This window comes from Wickerhamomyces ciferrii, contig 00075 (assembly GCF_000313485.1).
Source record: "Wickerhamomyces ciferrii WGS project CAIF00000000 data, strain NRRL Y-1031 F-60-10, contig 00075, whole genome shotgun sequence".
Taxonomy (NCBI): domain Eukaryota; kingdom Fungi; phylum Ascomycota; class Saccharomycetes; order Phaffomycetales; family Wickerhamomycetaceae; genus Hansenula; species Hansenula ciferrii.
Window position 1 is genome coordinate 47,927 of NW_011887665.1, and position 22,264 is coordinate 70,190.

The 22,264-nt window shown below is 31.7% G+C and overlaps 7 protein-coding genes across 7 annotated transcripts; 6 read left to right on the top strand and 1 right to left on the bottom strand.

Annotated features, from left to right (window-relative positions):
- Nucleotides 1-581: 581 nt before the first annotated feature.
- BN7_2843 (uncharacterized protein) lies at nucleotides 582-1,991 on the top strand (the record flags this gene model as incomplete). The annotated part of the gene is made up of 1 exon (XM_011276536.1): nucleotides 582-1,991. One exon carries the CDS (start codon nucleotides 582-584, stop codon nucleotides 1,989-1,991), a length of 1,410 nt encoding a protein of 469 aa, XP_011274838.1.
- Nucleotides 1,992-5,104: 3,113 nt separating this feature from the next.
- On the top strand, nucleotides 5,105-6,805 carry INV3 (Invertase; the record flags this gene model as incomplete). The annotated part of the gene is made up of 1 exon (XM_011276537.1): nucleotides 5,105-6,805. One exon carries the CDS (start codon nucleotides 5,105-5,107, stop codon nucleotides 6,803-6,805), a length of 1,701 nt encoding a protein of 566 aa, XP_011274839.1.
- Nucleotides 6,806-8,663: 1,858 nt separating this feature from the next.
- Nucleotides 8,664-10,331, top strand: INV4 (Invertase; the record flags this gene model as incomplete). The annotated part of the gene is made up of 1 exon (XM_011276538.1): nucleotides 8,664-10,331. One exon carries the CDS (start codon nucleotides 8,664-8,666, stop codon nucleotides 10,329-10,331), a length of 1,668 nt encoding a protein of 555 aa, XP_011274840.1.
- A 284-nt stretch (nucleotides 10,332-10,615) lies between these two features.
- Nucleotides 10,616-12,757, top strand: TLR2 (Toll-like receptor 2; the record flags this gene model as incomplete). Its single annotated transcript, XM_011276539.1, has 1 exon — nucleotides 10,616-12,757. One exon carries the CDS (start codon nucleotides 10,616-10,618, stop codon nucleotides 12,755-12,757), a length of 2,142 nt encoding a protein of 713 aa, XP_011274841.1.
- Nucleotides 12,758-13,176: 419 nt separating this feature from the next.
- On the top strand, nucleotides 13,177-15,369 carry BN7_2847 (uncharacterized protein; the record flags this gene model as incomplete). Its single annotated transcript, XM_011276540.1, has 1 exon — nucleotides 13,177-15,369. One exon carries the CDS (start codon nucleotides 13,177-13,179, stop codon nucleotides 15,367-15,369), a length of 2,193 nt encoding a protein of 730 aa, XP_011274842.1.
- A 414-nt stretch (nucleotides 15,370-15,783) lies between these two features.
- Nucleotides 15,784-18,018, bottom strand: BN7_2848 (Lysosomal aspartic protease; the record flags this gene model as incomplete). Its single annotated transcript, XM_011276541.1, has 1 exon — nucleotides 15,784-18,018. The coding sequence occupies one exon, from the start codon at nucleotides 18,016-18,018 to the stop codon at nucleotides 15,784-15,786; it is 2,235 nt and encodes a 744-aa protein (XP_011274843.1).
- A 986-nt stretch (nucleotides 18,019-19,004) lies between these two features.
- On the top strand, nucleotides 19,005-22,127 carry IRR1 (cohesin subunit IRR1; the record flags this gene model as incomplete). Its single annotated transcript, XM_011276542.1, has 1 exon — nucleotides 19,005-22,127. One exon carries the CDS (start codon nucleotides 19,005-19,007, stop codon nucleotides 22,125-22,127), a length of 3,123 nt encoding a protein of 1,040 aa, XP_011274844.1.
- Nucleotides 22,128-22,264: the final 137 nt, after the last annotated feature.

Sequence of the window (22,264 nt, forward strand, 5' to 3'; positions counted from 1 at the left end):
TATTGGTATAGAAAATAACGTCTAAAAGGGCCAACCAATAGGGTCTTTACAAAGATTATTGATGATTTATGACTATCCGAATTGATGAATTATGTTTTACTTTTAATATACATAATATTTTGTGTTTTAATGTGAACTTTCCAGCCCAGTGCTGTAAATTTTGCCTCAAAATTTCTATTGTAATTTTATCACATCTAACATATATCATGATACAAGAGTTACACCAGTTGGAACCTCTATGTCAGAAAATATTAAGACAGAAAATTAGTATCACTTAAATTTCTACATTAGATTTGAAATAACTCGTTTAAACAGCTCTTTTTCAGTTGAAATCAGCTCATATAATTGCCTCATTGAAATTTAAACATTTTACTCAATCAATTGTCTCAAACCAATCTCATCAATTCAAGTTCCCTCCAATTTCAAATATAAAAGAAGAATGTTTCCCAATTTTATCATTTTAATTTGTTCCTCCTTATTCATCACTTAAGCTAAACAGAATTTCCTAAATATCATAAATTACAAATACAATTAACTTATACTGATTACTAAGTATTACATACAAAGCTTAAGTAATCAAGATGTTCCAAACAATTAACCCTTCAAAGTTTTACCAAACAGTTTCATACAATCAACCAAAGTCGGAAGAAAATTATGATTGGTATGAGTTCCATATCAAGATACGACAACAAGTTTCAAGATATGCTTTAGACTTCCGAACTTTGATGTGTCATTCTAGATGTCATACTGGATTTCATACCCTTGAAACCAATATTATAGAAAATCCTCTTTTCAATGAAAATTATTACAATTCATGTGCTGCGATATACACTGAGAATACAAACAATGGTACATGTTCTGATAATTATAGAGAACCCAAATTAGCCGTTTTGTGTCCATTTTGCTATCCTGAGTTTAGTTATGAGATAAATGAAATTGAGACATTTCTTGAGGTTGAAAATCGTGATTATGAGAGACATTTAAGAGAACTTCATGGTGTTTATCCAGATGGTATAAAAGCTCCTCAACCATTTATTGGTGATACAGTTCTTACAGAACATCCATTTGATTATGCTGAAGATCAAACACCAGATTTGAAAATAATTTGTTCTCATCATTTAGAAAATGATAAATCACGAGCATGTCTTGCTGGTTTCTCATATGATAAGAATTCTAAAGAACCATTAGCTGATTATTTTAATCATTATTATCATACTCATGTCCTACATGAAGATGAATCACAAAATAGGCTACGCTTTCATACAACTTTATACAAACTTGATGATAATGGAGAACCTGTTACATTCAGATTTAATCACATGGTTCCAATCAGCCCTTATCTTCATATTGAAGCATTACTCAATTTAAGAGAAGTTTCTGGTGACCATAGTCAACAACCATTTGTTTTACTTCCTTGGGATCTTGATGTTGTTCAGAATTCAATGGATAGACTTCAAGATGTTCCAAGCTTTTATATTTTAGATACAACATCTGAAAATGTTCATTCTTTTTATGAAAAATTATTTAACACAAAACAACATATCTACACTTATAATGAAAAAATCTATCAGGAAGTTGTTAGGGGAATGAGTCATAATTTTTCTACTTTATTTGAAACTGAAGCCCATTTATTTGATAGTAGGCATGGATTTAAAATACCCAAGAAAAGTATTGTACCAGATAAATGTCCTGTTGATTCTGATTTTTCTGATATTGATGAACCACTTGGTAAAGAATACATTCGTTATTATGACTCCAATTCCAATTTGGTAGAAGAAGAAGAAGATTTTGACTTAATTGAAAATCTTCCAACTGCTGACGGTACTCCAATCTTTTGGGATAATAATAGTGATTTCAGTAATTTTGAATGTCACAAACCTGGATATCCTGCTTTCAATAATGAAGAAAGAACCAAGATTGAAAGTTCTGGAAAATTTAGTAAGCGAAGAGCTTTGAAAGAAAAAATTAAAAGAATGGTAAAGTTCTACTAATCCAATCAGCCCAACTGGAAAGATGACTATAAATATATATATAAATAAATGTTTTGAAAATTGCATATAGTGCTAATGTTTAATTGTATGATGTCCTTACAAGTTCTTTACTTGCCTTATGACAAACATAGAGGATGTACTAATGTACCTATTTGATAGATTACGCGTCTGTTGATGCAATATGTAATAAACACAATGACACAACTTGGTACGTATGTACTATTTTAGCTGTAGTCATAAGACAAATTGAATATAACGTAGTACTTACACGGTAAGATAAATATCATATCATATTATAATTCTCCTATATCATATACCTTTGTACCCAATAATCCCAACCTAATGTAAAACAAAATTCATTAATTCAATATAGAACGAATGTAAACAGCCAGCTGTTTCAAAACCCATTAACAACCTTCATATACGTTACCAACTTTCTAGTTATAACTTTCTAACATCAATATCTTCCTTGTTTTTGATTTTTGATCTCAAATCATCTAATCTATTCAACAATCTATCAGTTTTGAGCTTACGTTCTTCAGGAGATAAGCTAACTGGATGTTCAGGAGTTGCACTGGCTTGTTTAGCTTGTGATGAATGTATGTTGATTGGTGTACTCATGATGTGATTATTCTCTATGCCTGATGTACTAAATAAACGTGAAGAAGTTAGAGTCAAGGGATAGATTACAAAATTTACAATATTGTAATTAAAACAAGGATGGAAAATTGAACAGCGAAAATGGCACACGATTTACCATCCAGGAAGATAACGTTGATTTGAAACTGTACCTATCATAAAGATCTAGAGCTCGATATATTATCTTTCGGTAGCTTTACACTATCATTTGATACCATACTCCAATTGCTTATACTCTATCTTTAGTAAATACTCAACTCTTAGATACCATATGTATTATGTACTCATACTTTTTATGTTATCCTTATCATTGTGTCGCGTATTTTGCCACAATTCTTCAATGTTTTCGCAATTACCTTATAATTTCCATATCGGGAAGTCTACCACATAGGACAATTAATTCTTCATTAGAAACCAGTTATTTAAACTAAAACAATATGAGAGGATATATATTTGTGGGTCAGATTTAAGAAAGAGTAAGATATTCAAATCCATGACATTTTATTTGAATGACGTTTGACCAGTGAATCGAAGGGTTATATATAAATCGGAAGCTCATTTTAAAGGAAGATGCAATAATTAATATATGTCAATTAAGCTGTTTGATCTGAAGTAGCAGTGATAGTATAACCAGAAGATTATTCACATGGAAATTTATCAGTTGCTGTTTTACACAATTAGATATCTAAAGTATTACAGGTATATTGACTGAGCTATCTAAGTTCTAATCACTATCTAGTACAGAGAAACTTCCACCAAATACATCAATATGTCCATTCATAACCCCACGCCCAAAATTTTATATGCACAATGTCTTTAGGGGTACCTCTTAAGCCTACCTCAATGAGCACTTCAATTACTTGCCCACTCAGGTCCAGAATGATGCTTCAATTCAATTAATTAATTGACTGCATATTTATTAGTGTAATTGACTCTTTTAGGAAGTTGTATCACCTCATGTATATCCTATAAGGTAGTAGCTAGATCTGTGTCCGAGATTGCATGACTTGGCCTGCAAAATGATATTATAAATTGTTTCACTTTATATATAATAATATGTACACATATGGCTCTTAACTAGACCCATAGATCAAAGCTATATATATAAGTCTCCACTTGCATGTGGTTGTATTAAATTAGCTGCTATAATTAATAAAATATAGTATATATCAATTTTAATTCTCATATATTCGTATGTCGATATTCTACAAAATATATACCTGTAAATACTGCGTTATATATGTAATCGTATAAGTCTGACCAAATATTGTTGGTCATCACGACATGTACTCATGATCATGATTCATGATGAATAGCTGCTCAACCAATCATGAGATCATATTGTTGGCCAATGAAGATGAACAAATTTATATTATTTCTTGTCAATCCTTGTTCTTTCGAATGATCTACCTAGATTTATAGGATTTTCTCAAAAGAGTCAACATTGTTTACAAAAATCATTGAAACTTGAAAGTATCCAATCAAGTTACAATCTGGGGTCTTCTGATTTTCCGGATTTTCTTTGGATAGCCTTTTTATGACGTACTCCCGGCAAAATTTAGCGGGACAAATACGAGAATATCTGGAGAAACAGACAAAATTTTCAAATTGGATCATCACATCATCACCAAAAATATTGAAATTATAAGCTGCTACGGAAAATCTAGAGATCACAGATAATGGAAGGAAATGAATATACAATAATTAATTAGGTCAACGATATCGATAATATTTATTAGCTCTAGAATATTTTTATACTGATGGTGAACTATGTGAACATTGTTATTAGTTAAGCTCTATGACGTGGAAATCTGCCCACAATAATTAATCCCCATAGTTTCTTGAACTTTCTCCGATAGCGGTCAATTCTTAGTCGAGTATATACTAGCGTACCTAGCGTAACTGATTTTCTTGTCATATGTCCAAATAGTACAGCATAGAACAACATAACAACTATATATGGAAATGTAGGCGACGTATGATAGTTGGGGGTTGGGGGAGAATTATGCACCTGTGATCCAACTTCCCCATATGGAATGCTTTTCAGGATAATTCAGGAAATTCTATGGATCATACGTCGATCAATTTTGTCGGAATAATCTCGTATTGATTAAAGCTCATGACGATATATACTATTAGAGTCTATGAAAGCAATCAATTAGTTGGTATAGTTGAACATGATATACTTGAGATACAGAAGCTACACCAGAAACTACTCTTATCTCATAGAACCAACCTGACTGTCACTATGTGTTTGTATAAGTTGTTGACTTCTTGAAGCTTTGATGTTGGTGCAAGGATGTTCCCGAGATTTTAACCAAGATGCATTAATTTCTTCGAGTAATGTTGAAATAATTGTCCCGAAACTGATGTGTCTAAAAATTAAGTACTTCCCCATGAATTATAATAAGGTTCCGGGGAAAAGAAAAGTATAAATAAGACAAATTTCCTTCATAATTACTTCAATTTCAAAAATGGTTTCATCTATATTAAACATAACAGGGAAAAGATCAATTGATATCATGATTCAATTAAGTCCATTGATTTTATTACCAATTATTACATACCTTTTCCAATCAGTCATGACTTTAAAGGTCGATGAAGAATATAATAGACCACAATTCCATTTAACACCTGAAAAAGGTTGGATGAATGATCCAAATGGTCTTTGGTATGATAGAAAGGATAAAATTTGGCACGCATATTATCAACATCTTCCAAACCAAACAACCCATGGTCCTGTTATCAATTGGGGTCATTCTACTTCAAAAGATTTAATGAAATGGGATGTACATGATGATGCTTTATTTCCAGACAATAAAACAGGTCATGGAATTTTTTCAGGTGCAGTTGTTATTGATAGAAATAATACTTCAGGTTTTTTCAATGATTCATTAGATCCAGAACATAGAATTGTTGCTTTATACACTTTAAATACCCCAACTTCAGAAACTCAAGAACTTGCTTATTCATTAGATGGTGGATATTCATTCATTAAATATGATAAAAATCCAGTTATTGATGTTGATACACCTCAACAACGTGATCCAAAAGTTTTATGGCATGAAGAAACTCAAAAATGGGTTATGCTTGTTGCTAAAACTCAAGAATATAAAGTTGAATTTTGGTCTTCTTCAAATCTAAAGGAATGGGAATTAATCTCAAATTTCACTGGTGGTGTTTTGGGTTTCCAATATGAATGTCCAGGTTTATTTAAATTACCAATTGAAAATGCAAAAGAAGATGGTCCAGACTCTAAATGGGTATTAATTTTAGCAATCAACCCAGGTTCTCCAATTGGTGGTTCTTTTAATCAATATTTTATTGGTGATTTTGATGGTAAAACTTTCACTCCAGATGATCATGCTACAAGAATTCAAGATTTTGGTAAAGATTATTATGCATTCCAAGCATTTGATAATACTGAACCAGAAGATGGTGCTATTGGTATTGCATGGGCTTCAAACTGGCAATATGCAAATTTGGTTCCAACAAAAAAATGGAGACATTCACAATCATTAGCTAGAAAACATACTTTAAGATATGTTGATGTTAATCCAGAAACTAATCAATTAGCTCTTGTTCAAACTCCAGTTTTCGAAACCAAAGAAACTAAAGCTGATCCAAGTTTGAAAAGTTGGGATGTTATCAATGAATATGATTTAGAAGACACAGTTTTAACATCTGAAACTCTTGTTGGTTCAGATTTCAATAGTGAAAGAAATTCATCAGGTGTCTTAGATTTCAATTTAACATTCACAGTTGCTCCAAATGCAACATATGGTTTAAATTTTGGTATTAATATCGATTCCCAAATTGTTGAAGGTACTAAAGAAACTATTCAAGTTGTATTTGATGCACAACAAACAACTTGGTTCATTGATCGTACAACTCAACATAATTTCCAAAGAAAAATTCCATATTTCCAAGAGCGTCTTTCATTATACCATCAATTTGCAAGTTCAGATGCTGAAAAGGGTAATACATATCATGTTTATGGTATTGTTGATAGAAATATTTTGGAATTATATTTCAATAATGGTGAAATTACATCAACAAATACCTTCTTCTTTAGTCAAAATAAAATCCCAAGTAGTATTTCCATTGCTACTGATACAGACGAGGAAATTTTCACTTTAGATTCATTAGTTATTAGAGAATTGGGATTAAAATAACTGATATTTTGAATTATTATACATAGTTACATAATTACTAATTAATATAAATGAAAAAGTTTAAATTTGAAGCTATATATTAATATTGTAGAGCTATTAGTCTGACTACGAAGTACATTGTGGTATTAAACTCAAGTGACTCCAAGGGATAATCATGAACATGCATAACCGTGAAATATATATAAATATATATTTGAACATATTATCTCGAAAATAGTAAAGCATTCATTTGAACGTTTATAGTTAAATGCGATAGTACTAATTATAATGTACGTTATATTGTTCGTTAATCATGACGACGTAGAACATCAACTCAATAACATAACTAGTTGTTACCATTCCATTCCATAAAGATAATTAGATTAAATAATATGTACCATAGCCTAGATCCTAACTTAGATTATAAGGGTTCTTTAAAACGGCACTCTGTTACCTGTGCACATGACGTATAACTGCTCAATACCCGGTCTATGACTCCATGGACCATGGTCCATGAGTACTTATAAATTATAATACTATGTACTGAGTCCTGACTTCTTGACTATATGCGCGCAGTATCCTGAAGGTTTAAAGTCGAGAGTATGTTGTCTAATAACTAGTAAATAGTAAGTTGTAGCAGGAGTACTTATGATTTAGGAGTATACGTTAAAGTCGTACCTTGCGGCTCTAATGTTCTAGTTAAATCTGGGATCTGAATCTGGATTCTAGCATAATTCATAGGCTATTTATGGATACTTTGAGGTACTTTAAGCCCGATTACGAATGCGGAAGTCACAAATTACAACATACTCAACGTCAAGCCAAGGAAGAAAAAGCAGGAAACCCTTCGACCATATTGCTTTTGAAATGGGAATGGGCATTTAAGAGTATGCTACTTAGAACTTAGCCTACTATGTCCATCAGTCAGAATGGAATCGTTTCATTTGGTGTTAATTTTAGACGTATGTCAATGTTTCATGCCGATAATTTAGTTTTCAAGTCGATCGAGATTCGAATGGTTCCTTTTGACAATCAGAAGCTTCATGATCAACATTATCGTTGAGTGATGTTCACTGAGAACGCAGAGAACCCCGATCTATCTCAATTAATCTACGATAGTAATATCCTTGATAGTAACGGCCTACTATATAGAACGTTTTGGACGTGCTATAATATATTAAGATTTCAAAGATGTTTTTCCGATTGCTATGTAAGATTATTTTAGGTGGTGGAGTCTGTAAGTTGTTACGCACTCTTATTGGCGCATTTTGAAGTAGGCAAAGGGGCCCCGTCAAACAACTCCAAAAGTTGCTCAAGGGTCAAGATTCAAGAGTTAAGCTAGTCAAGCACACAGTATTACTAACATTGTATAGCATGTACCTGCTTAAAATATAGAATATAGAGTATCCCTAACAATTTCAAAATCTCAAGCACGGAGAAAAAAAAAATTGGAAAAAGGAAATATTTGCATGTAATAGCTTCAAGAAACTTATAATTTATCTGAATGATCAAGATAGAAAACATTTCACAACTTTAATTAAGTTTTGCTAACCACGTATAGCTAACTGTTCACTACTAGTTTTGAAAAAGCATGTAAGGGTGTTTGATCGAAACTTAAAGTATAACTATGCATGATTTTTTCCGTTAATGCAAAATAAAATACCATAGTTGTTCCGAAAGTGATTAATTACAAACGTTAAATGATACATTATCTTCACTAGAATAAAAAGCATAATGGGCAATGTGCCATGGAAGCTTGGAACCATATTATTCATTCCAAACAAAGTATAAATATAACAGAATTTCCCATAAAAGTTTTACTTCAAAGATGTATCAGTTCAGTATTAATTAATATATCATTTTAAGTTTAGATATCATCATGATTCAGCCAAGTTCGTTGCTTTTGATACCCTTAATAGCATTCTTTCTCCAGTCAGTTAATGCTTTGAAAGTTAATAAAGAATATAATAGACCACAGTTCCATCTAACACCTGAAAAAGGTTGGATGAATGATCCAAATGGTCTTTGGTATGATAGAAAGGATAAGTTATGGCATGCATATTATCAACATAATCCAAATTCAACTGTTTTTGAATCACCAATTAGTTGGGGTCATTCAACTTCAAAAGATTTAATCAAATGGGAATACAAAGGTGTTGCTATTGAAGCTGAAGAAGAATACAAGGATAATCAAGGTATTTACTCAGGTTCAGTTGTTATCGATAGACATAATACTTCAGGTTTTTTCAATAAATCACAAGATCCAGAACAAAGAGTTGTTGCTTTATATACCCTAAATACCCCAACAGCACAAACTCAAGAACTTGCTTATTCAGTTGATGGTGGATTTTCATTCATCAAATATGAAAAGAATCCAATCATTGATGTCCATACTACTCAACAACGTGACCCAAAAGTTTTTTGGCATGAGGGAACTGAAAAATGGATTATGGTACTTGCTAAAGCTCAAGAATATAAAGTTGAAATTTGGTCTTCTCCAAATTTAAAAGATTGGGAATTTGAATCTTTCTTCACTAGTGGTATTTCAGGTTATCAATATGAATGTGCAGGTATATTTGAATTACCTATTGAAAATCCAAAGAGTGATGATCCAGATACAAAGTGGGTTTTAGTCTTAGCTGTTAATCCAGGTGCTCCAATGGGTGGATCTGTCAATCAATATTTCATCGGTGACTTTGATGGTAAAGCATTTTATGCAAATGATCATGTTACAAGAATCCAAGATTATGGTAAAGATTATTATGCATTCCAATCATTTGAAAATACAGATTCAGAAGATGGTGCTATTGGTCTCGCATGGGCTTCAAACTGGCAATATGCAATTGTGGTTCCAGCTACTAACCATAGACATTCACAATCTTTGGCAAGAAAACATACATTGAAATATGTTAATGTCAATCCTGAGAACAATCAATTGGTTCTTGTTCAAACTCCAGTTCTTGAAACTAAAGAAACCAAGAAAAACTCAAGCTTGAAAAGTTGGGAAGTTATCAATCAATATGACCTAGAAGATACCAACTTAACATCTGAAACTTTTGTTGCTACTGATTTCAATAGTGAAAGAAATTCATCAGGTGTTTTAGATTTCAACTTAACTTTCACAGTTGCTCCAGAATCTGCAGATTATTTTGTTATTAACATCAATTCACAAATTGTTCAAGGTACACAAGAAACTATTCAAGCTACATTTGATCCACAACAAACAACTTGGTTCATTGATCGTTCTACTCAAAATGATTTCCAAAGAAAAACTCCATATTACCAAGAACGTTCATCTGTATATCATCAATATGCAAGTAAGGATGATGATGACATTAAAACCTATCATGTTTATGGTATTGTTGATAGAAATATTTTGGAATTATACTTCAATAATGGTGAAATGACTGCTACAAATACCTTCTTCTTTAGCCAAAATAAAATTCCAAGTAGTATTTCTATTGCTACTGATACTGAAGAGGAGGTTTTTACTATTGAATCATTAACCATTAGGGAATTGGGATTTAAATGTGGTTGCGAGAAATAATAAGGTAATAAGGTAATATGTATTATAGATTATAAATAAATATTGAATTGAAAGGTATAATTGATAATGTACTTGTAAGTTTAGTAGTCAAAGCGAGATCAAATTACTTTTTATTTCCACATTCGGAAGTCAAACAAAACGCGATAACGCGATCAAACCGTTGAACTTTATTAAATTTGATGCATTTTTCATTCTTCCGTTTCCTCTCCACTATATATTATATTGGACTCAATTGGTGGCTGTATCCTCCATCTCACTTCAAAATCGCCTATCGCATATCAAATATGAAACCGGCTACAGTGTTAGACCTACCAGATGAGGTGTTCATAAAAATTCTTCAAGATGTTTCACCAACAGATATTAACAATTTATACACCATAAAGGAAGTCTCTGACAGACTTCGAGATTTTGTCACCTTGACCAAAGATTCTGAAAATGTCAAATTCTTCACTAATGTTCCTAAGCAATCACATGTTATGATTGATTATAATGATTCTGATTGTGCAAGGGCTGGGCTACTTGAACTATTTGAAATATCAGATATAGTTAAGTTTTACGATAATAGACACCTCTATGAGGATAATGAATTCAGAATTCTGGTGATTACAGATGACATGTCAGAGATGAGAGAAAGCTTATTTGGGTCGAAGCCACCAAATAAACCAATGATCATGGATAAATTGGTTAAAATGAGTGGAGAAAGGAAAAATAAGTTGTTCAAGGTCCTTGCATACCCAGATTTTAATGATGTTTTAATAATAAAGAAGAAAGCTCTTTATCCCAATCGTTTTCATTTACCAGATACTAAAGCATTAGTATTCAAAGATTGTGCAAATAATAATGAGTCATTAAAATTCTGGGATAGGGATTTCGATGGTTTAAGCTTCGTTGGTGAGAGTTCTAGCTCGCTAATTAAATCGTTTGATTTAAGAACGGCATTAGCCGATTTGAAGCTTGAGAATGTTAGTATTGATTTTGAGCTTAACGATAAGGTTTTATCCCCTACATTAAAACTTCTTAAAGTTATATCAAAAAATGATGTGATCATAGATGGTAATAATCTGGAGTTTAATGATTTAAGATTTTTGGAAATCAAAAGTGAAGAAAATATCATTATCAACAATTTGAATTCCACCACTTTGTTTCATGCAAGTATTATCAGTACCAATGGATCTATAACTTTTCAAGATGCTAAATTACCAAAGCTTCAATATATTGAGATACAATCGAAAACTTTCCCTGTTATCACTAATGTCAGTTGTCCAGAATTGAAACATATACATACCGGTATCAATGATATTGATTCATCCAATGACTTCTCATTTTTCAAAAAGGTCACCAGCTTATCAATTACAAAGAAACCAGTTTCGTTTTTGCAGTTTATTGATACAGATACACTTAAGTTTTTGAAGGTGAAGTTCGCTCATAGATCTCAACATCAATTATGTCGGTTCAGCTTTCAACGCCTGGAAGCATTAGATATTTATTTGTCGGGATATTTTGAATCAATTCCTGGGCTCAAAGCTCCTTCATTGAAGTCACTAAAAGTTAAAGCGGAAAAATTGGTTGACATGGGTGAAGTCACTCATTATTTGTATCCACAACTGGAAGAACTTACTTTAGATCTTGTATATCAAGTGGAGTTCAGTATATCTGATTTTTCTCATGATAGTCTAAAGAGGCTTCAAATAAACACAGGAAAAGGTCCATTAGAGCTAACTGAGGCAGAGTTTAAAAATTTGGAACTTTTGGTGATAAACAACCCAGAGGGAGACCATAATCCTACAAGTTTGGAATTTGATATAGCTGCTCCCAATCTGATTCATTTAGAGCTGAATTATGTTGAAATAGATACTTTAATTCTTGAAGATTTCCAGAAATTGAAATATCTTCGCATAACAGACGTTCAAAACTTGGTCGGTAGAAACCTTGACTCTTTGATAAAATTAGATTCAATATGTGATGGACTTAAGAGTTTTGTCGTCAGAGCACCAAATTTAAGGTTCTGCGATTCCCAACCGTATCTTGAAAATGAAGATGAAGATGGTGAGTTTGAATTCATACATGGTCTTAGATTGACTTCAGAACAGAAAAAAGACAAATTTAAAGACAAATACAATCCTTCTCTTGAGAAAGAACCAGAAATTTCACCTTATGAAGAGTACTCTGGTCTAACTTATTTTGCTAAACTGGGAGAGTCATTTATACCAACTTTGATGGATCGAGACAAGGAAAGAGATTATTACCCGAGAATATTTGTCAATTATGATCAAAGTGATAAATTAGAATATATGATAAATGGTAATTTTAGAAGATTTGATGACCCAATTGATAAACCAAGAAAGAAATCTGAAGAGGATGATAATAAATTGGATCCGTGGTTGCAAGATATTATGGACTCGATCGACTTTGAAAAATATAAATAAAGATGGAGCTAAAGAGTCGTTTTGAAAAGATATATAATATTAGTCGATCAGGAGAAGTATACAAATATAAATCAAGCATATGTTAATCGATAGAATTAGGAAACAGGAAACAGAATTACAGCGACCTACAGATTCAGAGACTGCTATTTCATGAATACCGTATAACTCGTGTATTCTTTTTGTAGAGTACTTATATTCGTGTACTTTCTGACTTCTACTTTCTTCATGAGTTATGACAAGTTAGTCTAGGACTCATAGTCTCTCGCTACCTGGGATAAAGCGACTTTTTATTTCCACATTCGGAAGTCTAGGTTCTACGAGCGAAACGGGATACTAACGAGACAATGAACTTTAAAAATTAATACCTTTCTTTCCCTCTTCACTATAATATTTTCCCTCAATTCAAAATCACCAATCAAATGAAAAAGGTTACAGTGACAGACCTACCAGATGAGGTGTTTATAAAAATTCTTCAAAATGTTTCACCAACAGATATTAACAATTTGTATGCTATAAAGGAAGTCTCTGACAAACTTCAAGACTTTGTCACCTTGACCAAAGATTCCGAAGAGATCAAATTCTTTACTAATGTTCCTAAGAAATCACATGTTATGATTGATTACAATTATTTTGACCATGCAAGAACCGGTTTGCTTGAACTATTTGAAATATCAGATATAGTAAAGTTTTACGATAATAGACATGTCTACGAGGACAATGAGTTAAGAATGCTGGTAATTACAGGTAATATGCCTTTAACTTCACCCTTTGGCTTTATGGAACAGGAAAGAAAATCGGCAATTTTCGATAAATTGATTGAATTGAGTGGAAAAAGAGAAAATAACTTGTTCAAGGTTCTTGGGTATACAGGTACAGCAGATGTCATAACATTTAACCAAAAATCTCTTTATCCCAATCGAATTCACATACCAGGTGCTAAAGCACTAGTTTTCACAAATTGCACAAGTACTGACGAGTCATTAAAAGCTTGGGCAAAGGATTTCGATGGGCTACATTTTATTGGAGAGAGTTCTAGATCAATTATCAAATCATTTGATTTAAGAACGGCATTGGCTGACTTGAGGATTGAGCGTGTTAATATTGATTTCGAGCTTAATGATAAACTTTTATCTCCTACATTGAAACGTATCAAAGTTATTTCAGATAGAGACGTTGTAATAGATGGTAATAATCTAGAATTTAATGATTTAAGATTTTTAGAAATCAAAAGTGAAGAAAATATCATTATCAAGAATTTGAATTCCACCACTTTGTTTCATGCAAGTCTTATCAGTACCTATGGATCCATAACCTTTCAAAATGCTGAATTACCAAAGCTTCAATATGTTGAGATACAATCGGAAACGTTTCCTGTCATTTCTAATGTCAATTGCCCAGAATTGAAACATATACATACTGGTATCAATGATATTGATTCATCCAATGACTTTTCATTTTTCCAGAAAGCCACTAGTTTATCAATTGCAACGAATCAGCCTGTTTCTTTTTTGCGGTTTATCAATACAGATACATTGAAGTTTTTGAAGGTGAACTTCGTTGATGATACCCAACACGAATTGTACTCGATGAGTTTTCAGAACTTAGAAGGATTAGACATCTATTTGTCGGAATACTTCGACGAATTTGTCCCTACTCTCAATGCTCCTTCATTGAAGTCCCTTAAAATTAAAGCGGAAAAATTACATGAATTTGGGGGTATTGAAGAAGATTCGTATCCACAATTGGAGGAACTAACTTTAGATTTGGTACATCGTCAGGTGTTCTATATGGAAGATTTTTATCATCACAAGTTAAAAAGGCTTCAAATAACTGGAAGAGGTTTCCTGAGGGTACTGTATGTATGGTTCAAAAACTTGGAACTTTTGGTAATCAACAACAGTGATGGAGATTTTGATTTTACTCGGCTGGAATTGGATGTAAATGCACCCAATCTGATTCATTTAGAATTGAACTATGTCCAAGTGGAATCTTTAACTCTTGAAGATTTCCGGAAATTGAAGTATCTTCGTATAACAGATGTTCGGAATTTGGTTGGTAGAAACCTTGACTCTTTGATAAAATTAGATTCAATATGTGATGGACTTAAAAGTTTTGTTGTCAGAGCACCAAATTTAAGGTTCTGCAATTCCCAACCGTATCTTGAAGATGAAGATGGTGAGTTTGAATTCATACATGGTCTTAGATTGACTTCAGAGCAGAAAAAAGACAAATTTAAAGACAAATACAATCCTTCTCTTGAGAAAGAACCAAAAATTTCACCTTATGAAGAATATATCGGTAAGACTTATTTCATCAAACTGGGCGAATCATTTATATCAACTTTGATGGATCGAGAACAGGAAAGAGACTATCACCCAAGAATATTCGTCAATCATCAAAGTGATAAGTTAGAATATAAAATAGATGGTAATTTTAGAAGATTTGATGACCCAATTGATAACCCAAGAAAGAGAGTTGAAAATTATAATATTATTGATAAACCAAGAAAGAAAGTTGAAAATAATCGTATTAACCCAGATCCGACGCATCAACTTCTTATGCGTTTTGTTCAAGATTTTGATGATGATTTTGATGATGAAGATTATTATTAGTTGATCAGTAGAAGCTTACAAGTACAAACTGAGAATCACAATCGGTATAGAGAAGCATAAATACCTGTATATTCCATTTGAGTGGATAGTTTGCTCTTTCATATATGGATAATGTATCACTCATGTGTCCTGTATACTGTATCTTTATGACTGTGTTCTTAGATCAGTTATTGTATTTTTTAATGAATTAATCAATACCATTCTGTTTCAGCGAAAATATATAAATTCATCATATCTTTATACTTGCTATATCAATATATTAACTACATAAGTTGTGTATAAAAACAACGATTAAGTTTCATAAACATACAAAATATCAATTATTGATTTGAATTATACAAAAAATAAACATTACTTGTTAACTAATAAAGTTCATCAAGAACTTCATTGATTCTTAACAGTTTAGTACTTTAATCACAATAGATTTGAAATCAATTTAAAGATAAATGGAGCTGATAAACTGTTTGAAGAACCTTCATAAGTTGAAATAGCCGGAGTTAATGAAGCAGCTGAAGTGGATGATGAGGATGATGAGGATGATAGAGCTGAAGATGATTTTGGTGCTAATGAAGGATTAGCAGTTGATGATGATGATGAACCTTCAATGGATGGTTTTGATTCAGTTGATTCTTTTGGTGATTCTTTTGATGATTCTGAAGCTGGTGATGATGATTCAGTGGTTGATGAAACTGTTGTTTTACTTTCAACGTTTGATTGTGATTCTGAGCCAGCTGGAGTATCAGATGGTAATGATGTGGTTGAAGATCCAGTTTCAACTGGTGAATTTGATGATGATGGTATAGAACCTTCTGAAGAAGCACTAGATGCAGAGCCAGAAGCAGAACCAGAAGTGGTTGAAATGATTGAAGATAATGAAGTAGATGGTGGGGTAGCAGATTCTGTGGTTGATGGTTCAATAGTGGTAATAATTTCTGAACATTTGTTGTCAGAACATGAAGTAATGGTTTTCAAAACAGTATGATTTTCAGATTCAATTGCAGTTGATGTAACATTTTTCAAATTTTTATAAGCACAAGAAACACAAGTAGCTGAAGAAATTGATGAGTATGATGAACTATAAATGGTTGTTTGACCATCTGAGACAGATGAACTGACTTGAGATGAATTCAATGATGAGTTGTTATCGACTTGTTTTTCAATAGGTGTTGTTGGATTGATTGATGATGAGGAAACTGAAGAGGAAACTGAAGATGGGATGCTTGAACTGGCTAATGATGAGCTTGGCGTGGTAAGCCTCGCTGAAGAGCCAGATGATGATGAGACATCAGCAGATGAAGAAGCAGTAGCACTTGAAGCAGAGCTTGATAAAGTGGTGGTGGAATCACATGAATCAGTGGCAAAAGTACCATAATAAGTGCCAGTTGCGGTGAATGCTGAATAACTTAATGAAGTAGTTGAAGGTTGATTGAATGAATTGTCATCTGATCTAAGGTTATCAAAATCTCCGTAATCTGGAGCATTAACAGCATCTGGAACATCACCTGTAATTTCAATGATATCTTCACTGTCACTTTGTTTACCTTGAGCAATAGAAACTTCAGTGTTTTCTCCATCCCACACGACAAACATATCTTTCAAGAAAGCTGCACCAAGAGTAAGAAGGCTTGTGTCATTACCTGTATTAATCATATAGGATGTACATAACTGATCACCATCTTGATCTAAAACCTTTTGACCGTTACTAGTAAGTGGAAGAATTTGACTTCTAGCGGACCAAGTTACTTTTTTTCCTTGTAAATCAAGAACAAGTGGTTTAGCATTTTGACATTTGAAAGCATAGAAACTATCGTCATAATCATTAGGACCTTTGTATACTGAAGAATCAACCACTGCACCGCCATATAACTGGTTAAGTCTATGATAGATAACATCTGGGAATGCAGCACCAAAACCAGCACCTGTATCAAGTTGGTAAATATAACCATTTCCGTTTAAAGTACCACATTCAGTTGATAGACCATTTAATGCGACCTTATAATTATATGCATCATTTGAGGTAAGTTTCTGTAATTGACCAGAATAACGCTCTTTGTCTAAACCACCAAAAAGTAAAACAGCCTTATCTGTTTTTTCTGAATAGTATGAGGAGAAAACTTTTCTTTTTATCAAGCTTTGATCAGTCATATAGTTCAATAGAATAGGAGCACCTTCGTTGATAGGATCAGGACCTATACCGAATGTATTAAGTTCTGAAGTTGAGGACTCTATCAAATTAAATTTGAAATCATGAAGATTGGCACCAGCAATAGTCACATTATCAGTAAAATAATGACCATCACCTGTAGAACCATCAGCAAATCCGACGGTTGGATATCTTTTTGTTGTATTATCTGAAGTTGAAGATTTGGATGGATCATATTCACCTTTAGTACATGAATTTTTATCACAATATTCATTACCTGACCACATAACACCTAAAGTATATGAACCGGTATCAAAAATAGCATGGATTTCTTGACCAGGGGTACCAACGTCAAATGAGCCTTCAAAGATATTTGAAAGACCTGTTAACTTGTGGGTTTCATTTAATGATCTTTTCTCAAGAGATTTAGCTCCCAAATCAAACTTGAGAACTTTAGCAGAAACACTTGATGCCAATAGTAATAAAGTTGCAGGGTTCAATAACATTATTGATTGATTGTTATAGCAAATGTACTATAGTTAAAGAAAAGAAGGTTTGAAACTTTAAGCTTTTGGAAAGTAATTGAGGATATTATCTTTCTTTATATCTTTCCATAAAATAAAATCAGTCAACTGTGCATCAAAACAACATTTTATGCACAACAAGGTTTCTTTGAGAGATGAAACACTGGTTTATTTTTGCAGAACTGCAGTGTTTCCAGGTGAGATCTAAAGATTTTCTCGAGAAATCATAACAAAGTACGAGAGATCTGTCTATCCATATTCAACTTAACCAGTACATTCCATAGTCCAATTTCCTCGAGGAATTTGAATATTCACCTTATAACTTTCAATTCTATACCAGCAACTGGTCAAATAGAGCTTCAATACCACCAGATATACCCTCTGCAACTATCATCAAACCTCATTTAGTAGTACTTTTATTTGTTGTTGGGTATCCCATTGTGCTATCCCTTTTCGGTAACTTTACTCTGAACCAAACAATACCTCCCAAAATCACCGCACAATCCGTCAAAGATCAACCCGTCAAAACAGCCATCAGAATTGCCTTAAACAGCGTCATCAATAAAAGCTGCGATGCCTCTCTTTCTGTTTACCATTTCCCTTTCCAGTCGAGTACCAGCTCATTTTGTATCGATTTCTGGTTTTGGAATCAAATGGTTTAAATTGGTTTTTTTGTTTTGATTTTAAAATATTTTGACACTTTCAATTTGGAATTTGAAAGCTTTAGGCAGAGGCAGTTTGATGTTTAGGCTGACTGGCGGCTAATCTCCCTGCCTAGCTGTCTTTCAATTCGGTGGCGCTCTGCCTAACTTTTATGGCACCGCGAAATTCACGCTTTTTCAAAAAAAAATAATAAACGCGAAATTTTTGACGCGTAGAAACCAAATAAACAAATAAACCAGAAACAATAAAGTATACATATTAGTCTTCTCTAAAAGATCAAGACAAAGACAAAGGGAAAAAGCACAATGTCCAGTCAGTCGACTCCAATCCGTCGTTCTCAGCGTATCAAGGAGGTACAAAGCTCTCAGCCGGTTATCGATGATGAAGAAATTGAAGATTCAGCTTATGAAGATCAAGATGAAAGTTATGGAGAAACAACGCCTAAAAAGAGGAAAAGAACTACAAAAGGCCCTGGGAAACCTGCTAATTCATCCAAAAAGTCTAAGCGGAATCCAGAAGATGTTTTGGCTGAAATGAGGGAGAATTTTGAAGAACATTATATTTTCCAGGCATTAAATGATTCAGAAGCTTCAATATCAGAATTGGCTAATGATTGGCTTGAACAATACAAAAGTAATAAAGATTTGGCTAAAAAGGATTTGGTGAATTTGATTTTGAACGTCGTTGGTTGTTATACTACAATTGAAGAACATGATGTTGCTAATAATGAAAGTGCTTCTGAAACTGTTTCTGAAATTCAAACATTCTTTAAACGTCAATTAAATCATGAATTTTATCTTGTCTCTAAAAAACCAGAATATGCAAATTTGAAAAGAAATCTTGTTGATTTTGCTAATCATCTTATAAGTATTAGTGAAGAAAATGGTTTATTATATGAAAATATTGTCATTAGTGAAGATGATGAAGAAGTTGAAGAACCAGAAGATTCAAATTTAATGGAAGATTTACTTATATGGTTATCATCATTCTCCGTTTCTTATATTAGATCGTTGAGATATGTATCAACTTTATTACTATTGAATATTGAAAGTTCATTATGTCAAAGTATTGTAAAAGTTAATACATCACTTGAAAAATTTAAACATCAATTAGAAAAAGAACAAGAAAAAAGAACTAAAAAGCAAAATAAGGCTCTTGAGAAAAGAATTACACAAATGGAATCAAATGTTAATCAATATACTAATCAGTCATTAATCTTGGATAATTTCATTCAGGATATCTTGAATACAACATTCATTCATAGATTTAAAGATATTGATTACCAAATCAGAGTTGAAGCTATGTCATCATTAGGTGATTGGATGGATTTATATCCAGAATTGTTTTTCAAAGTTACATATTTAAAATATTTGGGTTGGGTTTTATCAGATGAAAATCAACATGTTAGATTACAAGTTATTAAAACTCTTATTAAATTATTGAAAAAAAACATTATAGTAACTGGATTAAGACAATTTTTTGAAAGATTCAAAAATAGAATTATTGAAATTGCATTCCATGATGTCGATAGAAATGTTAAAACTAATGCTATTAACTTATTAAATGAAATCAATAAGATTGGATTTTTGGAAGATGAAGAAATAGGCCAAATTACTTCATTAATTTTCACATCAAAAGATCCAAAAATTATAAAATTAGTTTCAAAATTCATAAATACTGTGGAATCTGAAAATACAAAAGCAACTTTAGATGCACTTACTGTTAATATCAAGACAAGTGAAAATTCTTTCCCACTTGATTTGAAAGAAGTTATCAAGATTCATAATTTAATTGAAATTTTAACAGTTGCTAGTGATGCTGAAAATCAAATTGATGAACAAGAAAACCAACTTGTTCAATCTAATAAATTAAAACCTTCACCTTTTGCTATTGCTGGTAAGGAATTATTTGCATTACCAGCTTATTCTGATCATTGGGAATTTTTGATAAGATACTTTTTATTAGATATAGATTCAACTGACCTGGTTGATGATGAATTATCCAAAGCTATAACTTTAACAGCTGAACAAGAAACTGTTTTATTTGGTGTGATACATGGTGCTTTAATCCATTTGAAAGAAACTAATGAAGAATTAAAGAAAAAAAATAAAGAAGTTGATGATTCTCAATTACAAAAATTAATTACACATTTACCTTTATTATTGAAAAAAGTTCATAATGAAGAACAAAATTTATCAACATTTATTCAAATCCTTTTACTTTATCCAGTTGAATTTTTTGAAAATTTTAATCAATCAAATACTTATAAAACTATATTTCAACAATTAATTAAACAATTTAAAAATAATTCAGTTGATGGTTTACAAAATGAATTTAAAGAAATTTTCAAAGTCTTGGAAAATACGTTTGGTTCAACTACAGTTGATGAAATCAATTCATTATTTAAAGATTTAGTAACAGAATTAATCATTGAATTTGAAAATTATGTTAAAGATCCATCTTTTGAATTATCCAAGACTTCTATTGAAACTTTACATGAAGATTTTGTATTAAAATTATTATTATTAAGTCTTAAATATGATACAAGTGATGTTTTCAAAACTTTTGAATATATTAGAAGTAAAGTTTTCACTATATTCCCAGATTTTAAAATTGAATCAATTTCATCAGAAACTGCAACTTCATTAATTGAATTATATCTTACTGCAACTTCATATAAATTAAATTATTTGATACATACACAAGAAGAACTTGATATTGAAAAAGAATTAAAAGAAATTCCAGATATAATTCAAGAATATCAATATTTATTAAATCATGTACCAGCTTCTGATTTCCAAACTAAAGTTGTCTTTGCCTTAACAAGTCTTTTAACATTATTGAAAAACTTCTTTGTTGATCCAAATCCAGCATTACTTAATGTTAATAGATTTCATGATATTGATTTAGCTTCATTAGCAATTTCAGAGGAAACAACAAAAGTTATTTTAAATCTTTTCTTAACAAAAGAAGCATATTTCGCTAATTTAGTTGATATTGATTTAGAAAGAGATGATGATGAAGATGTTAATTTCAATTCTATTAAAGTTGATACTAGTGATTTAGATGATCAAGAATTAACACAAAGAGAATTTGAAGTTGATCTTGATCTTTCTTTATATAGTGCAAAATTATTAGATTTTGGTGAAACTGGATTATTAGATAGAAAAGTTTTGAATAGAATTAAGTTAAACAAGGAAAGTTTAAGTGAATTATTTGAAAGTGTTGTGGAAAGATATGAACAAAAGAAAACAACTAATGGTGATTCTATTGTTACACCTCAACCTCAACAACAACCTACACAACAACAATCAAAATCAAAATCTGCTTCTTCAAATAGAAAATCCATTGCTAAATTACCAAGTACTCAAGAAGAAGAAGTTGAAGATGAAGAAGATAGTGTTCCAGAAATCGCTATGGATGATTAAAGGTTGTTTTTAATTATATAATGTATAAAACTATAATGTATTAATGGCTATTTGATTTTACTACAATTTTTATGTACCCAAAATAATTAAAACATAAATAATTACCTCTATAAATTATTCTATAATATGATTAATCT